General features: G+C 35.4%; 1 protein-coding gene across 2 annotated transcripts in view; it reads right to left on the minus strand.

Annotated features, from left to right (window-relative positions):
- The window catches only part of LPGAT1 (lysophosphatidylglycerol acyltransferase 1), a 114,826-nt gene that overhangs the window by 25,146 nt on the left and 74,575 nt on the right, over nt 1–15,105 (minus strand). For both annotated transcript variants that reach the window (XM_040446389.1, XM_040446390.1), the window contains exons 4-6: nt 12,537–12,632; nt 10,333–10,606; nt 6,514–6,640 (exon numbers count right to left, since the gene is read on the minus strand). In XM_040446389.1, coding sequence (XP_040302323.1) covers nt 6,514–6,640; nt 10,333–10,606; nt 12,537–12,632 — 497 coding nt within the window. The remainder of the gene's footprint in view (nt 1–6,513; nt 6,641–10,332; nt 10,607–12,536; nt 12,633–15,105) is intronic.

The following is a 15,105-nucleotide window of genomic DNA, read 5'->3' on the forward strand; positions in this document are numbered from 1 at the left end:
ACAGAGTGGAAAAAATACATGTTGTAAAATGATAAACTACATATGATTGTATACATTTTTAATAACATACAGAACATTATATGTTATAAATGTCTCTGTGTAATAACATTAGGACAGGAAGGTTACACACAAATTACGGTAGTGGCTTTGATAGTGGGAAAGAAGGGGTATGGAACTGGAAAGGGAAATAATGGCAAGATTTTGTTTTTAAGTAATCTTTACACACAGTGTGGAGCTTGAACTCACAACCCTGAGATCAAGAGTTGCAGGCTCTACTGACTGAACCAGCCAGGCACCCCTAGTGAACATATTTTCTTAAAAAATATTAATTAGTCAAATAATCATTTTCTGAATGAATTCCCTCCCTCCAAAACCGAAAGTAAGTTCCTGCTCAAAGTCCTTAAATGGATGTCTTCTCCAAAGTAACCAAAATTCCAATCAAATAAGACGTGAAAGCAACACCTTTAAAAATTTTTAAAATAAAAATATAAACTACTTCTGCACAAGAGGATCATTTTCTCTAACTCAATGTCTTATTTTTGGAGTGAAGACATTTATATTAAGGATATAGATTACTTTTGCTTTTATCCTTATAAACATTGTATCCCTGTAGTTAAAATCTAATCATGTTTAATTTTCCAATTAAGTTCTTAACGGCAGCACACTGTGCCAATTACTCCTTTAATAGGAATAAGCTGTCTTCCAGTGTGACAGTAATAACATAAAAGGGAAAGTGGGAGGAAAAAATGTTCCCTCAAATGTTTCTCATAATTAAGCCTTAGTTCCTTTTTTAAAACAAGCATTACTTTTGAAAAAGATCAATAATGTGGTTGTATGCGTACTAATAAAAAATATTCCCCTGGTTAAATAATACATAATATTGGAAAGTAAGGAATAAGAAGGGACCTCTTTTCTCTTAAAAGAATAAGTGGCTTAGATGGGGAAGGAACACTAATTTACTAACACTGGATTTGACAATAATCCATACACGTTATATACCTTAATACTGGCACTTTGCATTTGTAAGGTGCTTTATGGTTTTTAAAAAACTTTTTAATCAGTATATCATTTGGTGCTTAAACAATGCAGTCACTGAAGCTGGGGCAACCTCTAGCCAGTAAGATGGTTTGCCTGAGGAGCTACGTGTGCATTGGGTTTAATTAGCAAAATGGTCTGGGTAATTAGTTACCACTTACTGCAAATTTTCTAAGGAATTAGCTCCAAACATTTGCCTTAAAAGTTTGACTTTTGACAGATAACAACACTATTTGTAAGATGGGATCTAACATATAACCATGTCACAAATTTTTACTTTCTCATTTATGTGGTATTTTAGGAAAGTATTTTATAACATATAGTAACATACATGTTTAGGGTTTGTCTCTTCCAGAAATCCTAAAAGTTTACATATAAACCCAAGAAGAAGTGAATGGACAATGTAGAAGACTGCTCTTGGGAAAAAAATAGTTTATTTCAGAACATTTAAAATAAGCTATTGCACTCTTATGCTTTTTCCTAAGCATCAATACAGAAACTTAAAACCTAGAAGAATGTTCTGCTGTACATTCTGGTAATCTAGATAGTCTTTTCTTATTTAAATAAAGACTAAATGTTTTCTAAGTATTTGGTTTTACTAATACATTATGACTGGAATCACTCTGAAGGAGAAAATGCCTTTTTTAAAAAAAGTTTTGGGGTGCCTGGGTGGCTCAGTCAGTTAAGCGGCCGACTTCGGCTCAGGTCATGATCTCGCGGTCAGTGAGTTCAAGCCCCGCGTCGGGCTCTGTGCTGACCGCCCAGAGCCTGGAGCCTGTTTCAGATTCTGTGTCTCCCTCTCTCTCTGCCCCTCCCCTGCTCATGCTCTGTCTCTCTCTGTCTCAAAAATAAACAAATGTTAAAAAAAAAAAAGTTTTATTTACTTAAGTAATCTCTAAATCAACGTGGGGCTCAAACTCATGACCCTGAGATGGAGGCAAGTGCCCCTCTGACTGAACCAGCCATGCGACCCCCAAAATGCCTTTTTTTGCTCAGAAATCTCCCTACACCTGTATATTCCAATGAGGTATAGAAGAGGCAGCAGAATTTACCTGGCAGCCTTGATAATAATTTCCAAGAAAAGAAATGTATCAAAGAAATAAAAAGTGGCCCAACTACTGATTAATGTTAAATAAGTGATGACAATCAATGATGACAAGTAAATTCTGATGGTCAGGAATGTTACAGTGTTCTAAGACTACCCCAGTCACCCAGAGGCACAGATGTATCACACAGGAAAGGACAGTTGCTGTCCTCCATGAAATATACCTAAAATGTGGTAAAAGTACTTCATAAATACAGAAACTTATTACAGACTTAGTGGTTACTGATGGTTAAAGTTTTCCTTAACCTATTTATATTTTCAACTGGTAGTTTCTCTTGGAATTATGTTTCATTTAATTATTACCAACTCCAAATTTGCTTTGATTTGATCTAAAATGGTCTTTTAAGTGGTAGTCGTGTTGTAGGATTTATATATACAGTATTAGGTATTTTCATAACTTTCTACCAGCCGTATTATTTCTTTTAAAATAGAGCAATTAAAATACACTCAGTACTCTAAGTGGCATCTGATAAATGCTGAGCAGAATGGAATAATTATTTTTGACTCTCACATGTATACCCTAGATCACACTGAAAAAAACTAGCAACAGTACCAACTTGCCCAGCGACACCATAATCTCAAGTAATCATTTCAATTAAATTCTCTAAGACTGATGTGGTGCTTTATTGAAAGAAAAAGTCAGCTGGAGCTAGGAAGAAAATAAATACTTTCTAAATGATACGAAACAAAATTGGCTTGTACATATGGCTTAATAGAAAAGTTCTGGAAAAATTATGCTAAATTTCAGGGAAAAAGTACATTCACTAATAATTTTAAAATCTGCCTATACAGTTTCCTGAGCACCTTTTCCATCTCTCAAGGCACCTGTTCCCTGCTTTAAGTAGTCAGCGCTGTTTAGTTTTTCTTGCCAACCACCCCACAGTAAAAGAGAAAGATTTAACCTCAGTTATTTACACTATTCACATTTGTATATACGTGATTTCCAATGTCGCATTTTAAGTCTCTTATTCTAACTGGAAACATCTCATCCTTGTTTAAAACTTTTAAAATATAACCAAACAACTGGAGTGCTGGAACAAAAACCAATCTTTCTGAGAACAGGAAAAAAAAAATGAGTAAGGAGTACCATGTTTGTTTAAATTTATTTTAATTTCTATGGTGCTATTCCCGCCAGGAAAACTCCATGATAAACAATAAACAGTTTATTTTAGAATTGAGAAAACTGGAGGCGGGGGGGACAACTCCCCCCCAAAACCCCAACCAAAACAAAAAACCAATCTTTCTTTCCCTATCTCCCAGGGTGTCCAGATGGCCTCGAACAATACAGGCGGAGACCTAGTCAACCCGTGGGTGATAGAGATTTGTCCCTGGCAGCTGCCACAGACATGGCCCACATCCCTTCTCACAAGCTTCTTGCAAATCTCAAAACTATCCTGATGCCAAGACACCTCACTCTTTCTCGCCCCTTTCACTTCCCCTCTCTTTCCCATCTGAACTTAAGTCCTTCCCTTTTCCTAACACTGGTTAGACAATAAATTTTTTTTATTAAATTTCTGTAAAGAACAGTGTATCTCTCAGGGTGTCTGGGTGGCTCGGTTGGTTAAGCATCTGACTTTGGCTCAGGTCATGATCTCACAGTTCGTGAGTTTTAGCCCCATGTCTGGCTCTGTGCTGACAGTGTGGTCATGTGCGGATAGCTCAAAGCCTGCTCCAGATTTTGTCTCCATTTCTCTCTGCCCCCCTCCAGCTCGCATACTGTCTCTCTCTCTCTCTCAAATATAAATAAACATAAAAAAAAAAAAACCCAACAGTATATCTCTTTACCTGTCACGAGACTCCTAGGGGGTGTGTTTGTGTGTGTGTGTGTGTGTGTGTGTGTGTGTGTGTGTATAAATAAATAACTGGGCATGATGTGTATTGTAATTACTATTTCAGGATATGGTTCTGTATCATGATTTCATCTCTGCTAATCTAATATTTTAGAATTTTTTTTATTATTTCTATGTCGGTAATAAAATTTCTATAGTCAAATATACTTCTGAGAAGCTTCACTTTTATCAACAGAAGTATTTTTCTGTATCAAACTAACCATCCCACCTCTTCTATTTACTATTTGGTTTTGATCTCTAAATCAGGGGTCATTAATCTTTTTTTAAACCCTTAATCTATATTGAGACTAGATTGAAATCTGTGAAGCTTCTCTGCAGAAAACTGCATACATCTAGAACATTTTGTATAGAGAAGGAGTTGAAAAATTCAAAATTATCTGAGGTCAGATGGTAGCTGCACTTGTGGTGAGGATAATGTAGAGAGAAGCTGGATCACCATGGTATATACCGGAAGCTAATGTAACACTGTATGTCTGTCAAGTATACTCAAAAAAATTTTTTTAATTCAAACAACATCTAGGGCGTCTGGGTGACTCAATTGGTTGGGTGTCCAAATTTTGGTTTCAGCTTAGGTCATGAACTCACAGTTCGAGTTTGAGCCCTGCGTCAGGCTCTGTGCTGACAGTGTGGAGCCTGCTGGGAATTCTCTCTCTCCCCCTCTCTCTGCCCCTCCCCCCTCACTTGATCTAACTGTCTCTCTCTCTCAAAATAAATAAATACAAAAAATTAAAACAACATCTGATTTTGAAGGCAAAAAAGAAAAATTCTCAGGTTCATCCATGAGACCCACAGTTAAGAACTCCTGCTTCAAGTGAATTTAAGGACCTTGCACTTACTTCTGGTAAAAAATTTTGCTAAAAATTGATATTTCTTGAATTTCTAAGATCCCTTATTATTCCATTCATTTTTTAATCCATAAAATAAAATTGTTTTCTACTTATTGGTTAAAAAAGAAAGCAGGGTGAACTATAATAGAATGCCTCTGTAATTAATATTTCTTCCTTGTCTCAGTTCCTTTTGGGTATGATGTGCTAGGAAGATCTACATATATCTGACTCAAATACAATCTACACATGTCCAGAACATACACCCAACAGTCATGTGTTTTTGCTTGGGCATCAGAATTGAGCTTCATTTATAGATTACAATTTAAAAGTTTATTGAAGGCTAGATAAGCCTCTTCTATATGAAAATAAAACCGTTCCTGGAGAAATTCTTTCAGGGCCTGGCACACTGCCTTATATATAGTAAGTGCTCCGTAAGTAAAGTGGACAACACATGTGAAATGTAGTCAGTACAGTTCTCAAGAATTACTTCTTATCTTACACATGAACTTCATAATTTGGCAACGTAAGTCACACAGTGGACTCAACTGTAATTTTATAGTCCTCTCTTACACACCAAAAACTCAAATTGTAACATTTAATTTTAAGTTTTAAAATTTTAGTTTCAAATTATTCCAAATTTGTACTTCTATGTGTAAAATTATGATGGTTTATATATATGAAAACATGTACCTATCTACTTGCAGTGAGTATGTAATTTGAGTAGTTTTCCGCTTGAATTGAGGGCTTTTGTGGCAATTGTGATCTTTCAGTGGACCAACTGCTCAGTTTCTAGCTTAGCTGCCATGGGTTGAGTGAGATCTTTGGCCAGGAAATACAGTAAAGATAAATGGCTTATAAAGCGGTCAAATCTATCCAAGTCTCATCAGCATCATGCTTTGATATAAATACCTACACACATTTACATGATACTCTTTTTTAAAAAGCAATCTACTTTTAAAAATCTCAAGAAGCTGCAATATTCAATAAATGTTTTTGCTGTTGTTTATGCAAATGAACATGTTAAAATGTTAAATAAAATACTAAAAATTTTAAAGTATAAGTTTCAGCTAAATTCTCAATTTAATCATTTGGAAAATCTTATGTGATTTAATGACTTAAAAACAAATTTCATTTCTATTCATACAAATCTACTTTGCCCAAATGAGTATATATTTATGTTTGATGTTTGCCCTTAATCACCCTTGCTCAGAGTGTCAGGCCATCAAGTAATCATAGTTGCCTCTAGAATACCATTTTGAGAGACTTTTATCACTCAGTGAAAATAACTACTTCAAATGATATTTTCATATTAAAAATTCAGCATAAGAATGATTTTGAGCCAACTATTTGCACTATTGATTAAAAATTTAATTTAATTTTAGTTTATTTATTTATTTTTTTTAATTTTTTTTTTCAACGTTTATTTATTTTTGGGACAGAGAGAGACAGAGCATGAACGGGGGAGGGGCAGAGAGAGAGGGAGACACAGAATCGGAAACAGGCTCCAGGCTCCGAGCCATCAGCCCAGAGCCCGACGCGGGGCTCGAACTCACGGACCGTGAGATCGTGACCTGGCTGAAGTCGGACGCTTAACCAACTGCACCACCCAGGCGCCCCTAAAAATTTAATTTTAAAACACTGCTTGAGACAATACTTTAAGCTGGATATATGCTGAGTACTAACACAAAACTCTTACCTGTAATGTACATGTGTGACTGTTGGTTTCCTGTATCCAAGGATCCAGGTTTGAATATCTATGGGTTCAGCTTTGGGATAAGCTATAGTTGTATCTATTATCCACTGGAGGCCTTTTGACTTGCTCTCTGAGGACAAAGCAAAAAAAACAAAACAAAAACAAAAACAAAAAACACTTAAAATTGGATCAATTTTTACATTATTTACAGCAAATAATATAGTATAAATAAAGCATATTGATGTATCTTTTGCTTTAAGAAAACAGATGAACTTTGGTTGTTACTGTTTTATATGATATAAGGATGTATCATTTAGTGTATCATCTTCATTTAGGATGAAACCAAGCATTTCCTAATATATTATAAAATGGCTGAATCTCAAACAAATTAACAAATAACAGAGCACTATGGACATGCACCATTCAAGCATTCAATACAATTACTATCAAAGTCTAATTTATATTTTATCAGTCATAAGAACTGGCCTATCAAAAAGTCAGAAGCTAAGGTATCACACCACAAAAGTAAAAAAAAAAAAAAAGTAAAAAAAAAAATTAATAAATACTGGAATAAGGTCCCAAATTAAGCATTTTAGTGTCACACGATTGTCAGTTGCTGTTTTTATTTAACACAAACTCCTCCCATTTTAGCAGGAGTTCTATACAAATAAAGCAATAAAACTGTCCACCCTTTGGTAGGTACAACAGGTAACTGCTATTGTGAGAGGCAGTAAGAAAGTTCTGTTCACTTTGGTCCTCTGCATGCTGCTTTTATTCCCAGCATGGAGTTAGAGCAAGAATTGAGAGATGAATCTTCCCAGAGAGTACAGATAGCCAGACTTGTGTGATAGTCTGTCCTTTGTTTGAAGTATTTAAGAGATCTCTAAAAAAATAAAACTTAAACATAAGACTAAATGTGCAGTAAGAATTAATGATATTTTACTTGTGTATATCAAATAGCTAAAAGCTGACCTTTGAGTTAAAAAATTTTTTTGATAATATTCTGAAGGGGAAAAATTCCCATAAAAATAGATTTAAAAAAAAGAAAAGAAAGAAAAGAAAGGGCGCCTGGGTGGCTCCATTGGTTGAGAATCCAATTCTTGATTTCAGGTCAGGTTATAATCTCATGGTCATGAGATCAAGGCCCACGTTGGGCTCCACTCTGAGCATAGGGCCTGATTGGGATTCTCTCTCTCCCTCTCTTTTCTGCCCCTTCTGTGCTCATGCTCTCCCTCCCTCTTTTTCAAAAAATAAACTATCAAAAAAAGGGTTTAAACAAAAATTAGGTAAAATAATAATAATGTTTAAGTAACCTATTGGTAAAGGAACAGAGTATTTATGTAAGGAAACACATTTTAACAAGTTACCAATGATGTACATGCTGAAATGATTAGGAGTAAAGTATATACTGATGTCTGTAACTTACTTTGAGTGCATTAAAAAAAAGAAGATGGACTAATGGATGGATAGAAAGGTAGAAAAAGACAGGATAAAGTCAATATAGCAAAATGTTAATTATAGAAACTATTTGGCCAGCTAGTGGTATATGTGCTGCCGAAGCGAGCACTCAGCTAGTGATATTAACTACAACATCAGCTTTTATGGATGCTTAAAAAGTTTTATACCAAAATGGTTGGGAAAATCATCAGAGTTCAGTTTAATATATATTAAATCACACAATAAACAAAAAAATACTAACCCTTAATCAGACACAACTTAATTTTGATATGTGTATGGATCACATATTAAAACAGATACAAAGGCCTGTTTTGTGTTTATATGGAACACTAAACAGTGAATATGAATACTAAAGAAAATAAGACACAAAATACCAAAACATAGAGAAGAAAATGGTAAAATACAAGTAAAAGTAGTTTTAGGGTATATAACTTTCTAGAATTTCTTATTTTTCCTAAACATCTAGAATAAAAATTTTAACTAAGGTAATATAAATTATAAACTACTTTGCTTTGGTTATAAAAAGAAATTGTTTCTCTCCAAAAGAAAAAAAAATTTCTTCACTATTGTGTGATCAATATGACAGTTGCCCCTACCTTTGAGATCTAGACACCACAGGGTATTATTGACTGGAGAAAACTATTGCAAAACAGCAGTCTTTATTAGTGCAACTAATTCTATTTGGAAGACCTTTGCCTTCAAGCCTTGGCTTGGCTGACATTGCCACAGTGGCTGTCTGAAGCTATTCTGAACTTTCCTTTTCTATTAAAAGATTATTTCAATTTGTCTTTTTAATAGATGATGAAAGATTAAGAGAGCTGACTGCCAAGCAGCTGCTTAAAAAAACACATGAATGGAAAACTCAGTGCAATCTTACAGGCATTATCTCTATGTCTGGTCCTAACCCTCATTTAAAAACACATATTTCTGAGGGTCTATCATTTCTATTTTTATTTTATCTGAAGAATATATTTTTTAAACAGTAAAACACTACTGAGGAAACAGGCCTGGTGAGTTTCTTTCAGTTTTTTAATTTATCATTTGTCACCAAATTTCACAGTATCTCAGATAAACTTGTTCAAAACAGTCTTCGTGTTACTGGCACAAATACCTTCTGCAAACCTTCACAATGCACCAGGCTATCTCCAAGACAGTTGCATCTTTGAGTGTGGTTTGCATTTTCCTGGCCATAAAAGTAATACATACTCATTATAAAAAAAATTCAGGGGGTGCCTGGGTGGCTCAGTCGGGTGAGCGTCAGACTTAGGCTCAGATCATGATCTCAGGGTTCCTGAGTTGGACCCTCCACCATCAGCACGGAACCAGCTTCAGATCCTCTGTCCCACTCTCTCTCTGCCCCTCCCCTGCTCTCTCTGTCTCTCTCTCAAAAATAAATAAACCTTAAAATTTTAATTTCAGAAAAGTATTAAGAAATGGGGGAAAATCATCCATAAAGTTATAGCTCTGAGAAGCAATCACTGATAACATCTGGAATCTCTCCTTGAGCTCATCTCCTACATTTCACACATTTGAGCTCATAACAGTTTCACTAGAGTTGTATGTCCCTTGCACTCCATTAACATGATACAGCATGAGCCTTTTCCAAAGCCATAAAACCCCTCTGTATACATCATTTGTAATGGCCGTGTGGTTATATTGTGTTGGTTGGATATTTGATATTACTTCTCTGTTCTCCCCTCTATTTCCAATTTTTTGCTATTAAAAATAATGCTGAGAAAAAATTAAAAATTAAAAATAAATATATAAAAATAATGCTGGGATAAACCCTTTTGCCAGTATTTCAGATTATTTCCTTTTGATAAGTATTATTTGTAGTGGAATGATGGGAGTCATTTGAAGGCTCTTCATAAACATTGTGAAACTGCATTAAGTTCATACTCTTAAAAACAAACCCTCAAAACTTTCTACATTTGATAAGTGAACGAAATATACATTATTACTATTTCCATTTGTGTATCTATCATTAGATTTTCAAATCAGTCATTTCTATTCCTGTACCTTTGCCCTAGCAATTCCATTCTAGGAATCTATACTACAGACTTCCACAAATATGTAAAGATATTTATATGAATGTTTACTGCAGAAGTGGGAATGACTAGAAGCATGGGTAAGCAGTGTAAGGAAAGACACCTTTGACTTTATGCATTTCTGGGTTATGTGAATAAATGATTATAAGCATGAATTCTGTAAATAGAAACATTAAAACATTACATTTTCATCTTCTCCTTGAGTATTATTTCTATTTGATAAAAATTATAAAAAAGAACAATAATGTTATCTTCTGGAACTCCAGATAATCCCTGAGTTCCAACAAAAGAAAAAAAATGCTAAAAACCATCATACCTAATTCTTTAGCATCTCCTTCTGATGGACTTCCATTTTCCTGTCGTGCTACAAGTGCACTCAAAATAATGTTTGTTGCCCCGATCCTTGGCAGAGTGACATGTGTAAGAAATGGCAAGTTATTTTTCTTGGCAAATGCTTGACTTGTTTCTCGCCTCTTCCTGAGGAAGCCCCCTTCTGGAAACAAAACAATCCATTTTCGATCTCTGCTCCTATAGTTATTTTCTAGGTGCTTTTTGAGAAGAAGAAGCTGCTGGTCACGATGTGATTTTCCCTATGAAGGCAGATACATATAGAATAAGTAGATACACATTGGAAATTAAGATGCCATAAAATTAAATAGAAACAACAGTTTCTAAAGTATAGTGATGTCCCCCCTCCTTCCCTCCCCTTCTGACCACAGTGGTAAAATCAAGTGATTAGCGCTTATATTACGTTAGCACTCCAAAAGAAAAACACTGCTCTACTTGCTCCTGAGAGTTCACTCATTCATCAGATCAGTGACTATTTACAGAGCCCCTACTGCTCAGCAGGCACTGTACTGTCCCACACACTGGAGATAGAGAGGTAATGAGAGACCCTCACGGAACTGACTCAAACGGAAACGACAGAGAACTACAAAGTGTAAACTCAGTTGGTGATGTGTTAGGAATAAAAAGAGTAAGAGGATAGAGAAGGTCGATAAGGTCAGGGTCAGCAGCCCCAAGGAGGCGAAACTGGAGCAAGGAGCTAGTGATGTGAGGGTCCCAGTCAAGTGGAGAGGAGAGGCAGAGTCTTCTAGGTGACAAGAGCAAACAGGACAAAGGCCCTGAGATGGGAAGGAGCTCTGCATGTTCAAAGAACAGTTCCAAGGCCAGTGTGGCTGATGAGTGAAGAGTGAGGAAGACAGAGGTAGGAGGGGAAATTGCAGAAAGGCTCCAGCGTGTGCTTTTATTCATCTCTCTGCTCAGAAGCACCAAGAGTGTTTCCAGAAGAAACCAGATAATTGCACAGCATATGAAAAACAAAAATGTTCTGTACATAAAATTGTCTGGAGTAAAGTATATGTGTTTTCTCACACCTACATTCACAGAGCTTAGAAGTTTTTCTACATACTTCCAGCTTTGTGGTTTTCCAGAAGGTTTCCAGAATTTGTGGTTCTCATATGAGGCTTAATTAGATTCATCAGTTATTCAATAAGTAATTATTATGTGCAAGGCTGAAGCTGCTAAATATATAAATACCAGAACAGTGAAGCATTACCATACATAAAAACTCCTGCATATCGTATTTCAGTTTTTGAGAAAATAAAGCGTGTGATCCTTAGCATACAGGGAGATACTATCATGTAGTGCTGACTGGATAAGAAGGTAGGATTCTTTCTTATACAGTGAACTATCCCTAATGCTTCAGACCCACTCTCAATCTACCTTTCTCTAACAAACCCATATTCATTCTCTACATTTGTACCAAATATCATCTTCTACTCTACAGTTTTTCTGGATTCAAAAACATAAATAAATAAATATTTTCCGTATTCATAAAAAGCTGATGGATTCACTTTTCCTACTACGAGTCACCAAAATATATATATTTATCTATCAATCTATCTATCTATCTATCTATCTACCTACCTACCTACCTGTCTACCTACTTACCTACCTACCTACCTACCCTACCTACCTACTGGTAATTTAGATACCTTCTATATCATAGAACAATGACTTGTAAATAAAAGTAATAGTGAAAATACAGATGATGATAGGGGTAATTGTGATGAAAATGACAACGAAGGGGGCAGGCACTGTTCTGAGTGTATACTTAATTTAACCCCCACACCCACCCAATGAGGGGAGTACCTATTATTCTCATCTGAAAAATGAGGAAACTGGAAATTTAAATAACTTGCCTGATTCACATGGCTAAGAAGCAGAAGAGCTGGGAATGTGGCGGGTGCTTGATAAATCGTTACTAAGCATTGCACTGTTTAGATAGGAGGAGGAGGATAGAGATTAAAGTATTTGCAATGTCACCATTTCACTGCTTGAGCATACTCAAATTCAGATTGAAATAAATGTTTCAGAGAACAAAGATTCGGAGGAAGAGCTCCCTAAGATAGTGTAACTGGCTCTATCCATTATAATTGGTCTTGTTATGCCCATGTTTATAATAAATTGTCAGTTTAATCAGGCTATCACTGTTAAAAAAGAATACTCATTACTTACCTGTCTTATAAAGAAGTCTCCATGAATCAGAGAAACAATTCCAAAGTTTGTATACTTAAAAATATGGTCCATCAACCACATCATTTGAGCAACAACCTAAAATATATAAAAGCAAGAAATAATTATACATTAAACAGAAGCAACCTGCTATAGTCTAGCCAGGTCTCTAATTTTTAAATATAATTATCCAACCACACTCTTAATTAACCTAAATATCTTAAATCTAGTGTTTATTTCTACAATTAAAGCACAAAGTCTCTATGAACAATTACTGGTATTGATTCCAAGTCCTGAAATCCCAAGTATGTTATTGTGCAACAAATAAAATTTTCTTTTCTTTTCTATTATTATTATTATTATTATTATTAACGTTTATTTATTTTTGATAGAACGCAAGCAGGGGAGGAGAAGAGAGAGAGGGAGACACAGAATCTGAAGCAGGATTTAGGCTCTGAGCTGTCAGCACAGAGCCCAACACGGAGCTCAAACCCACAGACCATGAGATCATGACCAAAGCTGAAGACAGTCGTCCAACTGACTGAGCCACCCAGGCGCCCCTTTTTTCTTTTAGAGAGAGAGAGAGTGAGCGGGGAAGGGGGCAGAGGGAGAGAGAGAATCTTAAGCAGGATCCACACTCAGTGTGGAGCAAGACACACAGGGCTCCCATGACCCTGGGATCATGACCTGAGCTGAAATCAAGAGTCGGACACTCAACTGAGCCACCCAGGAATTCCTGAATTAACTTCTTAAATTTGGACTTAACCATTCCAAATTTGCTCTCCCTAAGCAAAGTCTCTGGTAATTCTTACAGAACTTGTAAAATTATTTGGAAACAATAAAATGGCTAATGTTACCAAATGAGGGCAGTAAGTTTAATAAGCACTAAAGCTTTATAAAATGGGACTTTAGTATGGAAACCAATTTGACAATAAATTTCATATTAAAAAAATAATAAAATAAAATAAAATGGGGATTTAATAGCTAAAATATTAAAAGTTATAAATTATAAATATATAAATGTATTTTACATATAAATGTAAAATTATAAAATTTTATAAAAGTACAAAAATGTCCAAAATACACGAACATTTAAAATTTCATTTAAGGGGCGCCTGGGTGGCGCAGTCGGTTAAGCGTCCGACTTCAGCCAGGTCACGATCTTGCGGTCCGTGAGTTCGAGCCCCGCGTCAGGCTCTGGGCTGATGGCTCGGAGCCTGGAGCCTGTTTCCGATTCTGTGTCTCCCTCTCTCTCTGCCCCTCCCCCATTCATGTTCTGTCTCTCTCTGTCCCCAAAATAAATAAACGTTGAAAAAATAAATAAATAAATAAAATAAAATAAAATTTCATTTAATAGAATGATTTAACATTCTATTACATTAAGAAGAATATTTGTTACTTTATGCAAGGCTATCCTCTTCCCCAGCAAAAACATATTTACAGAACTGGGGCCCCTGGGTGGCTCAGTCATTTGAACATCCTAATCTTGTTTTCGGCACAGGTCAAGACCTTGTAGTTCGTGGGCTCAAGCCCTGTGTGGGGTTCCACACAGTGGAGCCTGCTTGGGATTCTCTCTCTCTCTGCCCCTTCCCCATGCTCACTCGCTTTCTCTCTCTCTCTCTCTTAAAATAAATGAATAAATTAAAAAAATTTACAGCACCTCAGTTCTTAAACACAGAAATAGTATCCCTTGCCGATAAGAATTAATATTCATATTAAGAGCGTAAGACTTTATTTCAAACAAATTTCAAAATTATAACTAACTATAAACAGGGGTCTAATTAATAAACTGGTTAATTGTTCTTCCCTGCTGAGGAAATAGCATTCCTGGTTATAATCCTTAAATGAATTAATTAAAAGCTACAACCTCAATCAAGAGTGCAACAGAGCTCTACTTTGGTTTCTATGGGAATAACATATGTAAACTTCACCTCTAAACACCAAATTATATGAACTTAAATATTAGGAAAAAAATAAGCATCAATACCATTGCTGCTTTTACAAAAACACTAAAAAAGCTGACAAAGAATGTAACATTAAAGCTTCCAGCATAATTTTTCAGCATCACTAAATAGGTCAATTACACAACTCATACTTCATTCACATTACTATGTTAAATCACTTTACAAAATAAAGATACATGCCCAGTGAAGTACTGATTCCCCAAGTCAACTAATACAGAATAAAATGATCACCAACATCTCACTTTTCAGTCTTGTTTTGTAATGATGACTACTTGTTTAAATAAACTGAAATCTGAACTAAATGGAATCTGTTGAAAAGTGCCCCAAGGAACAAAACAGAAAGCAAGAGACTTCAACCTATAAAATACTTGAGCTTTATACACAGTATGAAGTTTAGTGGCAATTTATTAATTTCTGGGTTTAAAATACCAACACTAAAGGAACGAGCTTTACTTGTTCTAGCTTTAATATATTTAATGTATATAACTTAACCTTGTACTTACAGTGGATTTGCCTCTTCAGTTAGAAGGTCACCTAAAACAAATCAGTTCAATAAGATAGCCAAGCTATCTTCTAAGATTTGTATGGATAATTCTGTCCTAACTTAT

The sequence above is a fragment of the Herpailurus yagouaroundi genome, unplaced genomic scaffold (assembly GCF_014898765.1).
Source record: "Herpailurus yagouaroundi ecotype Mexico unplaced genomic scaffold, PumYag 195, whole genome shotgun sequence".
Classification (NCBI taxonomy): domain Eukaryota; kingdom Metazoa; phylum Chordata; class Mammalia; order Carnivora; family Felidae; genus Herpailurus; species Herpailurus yagouaroundi.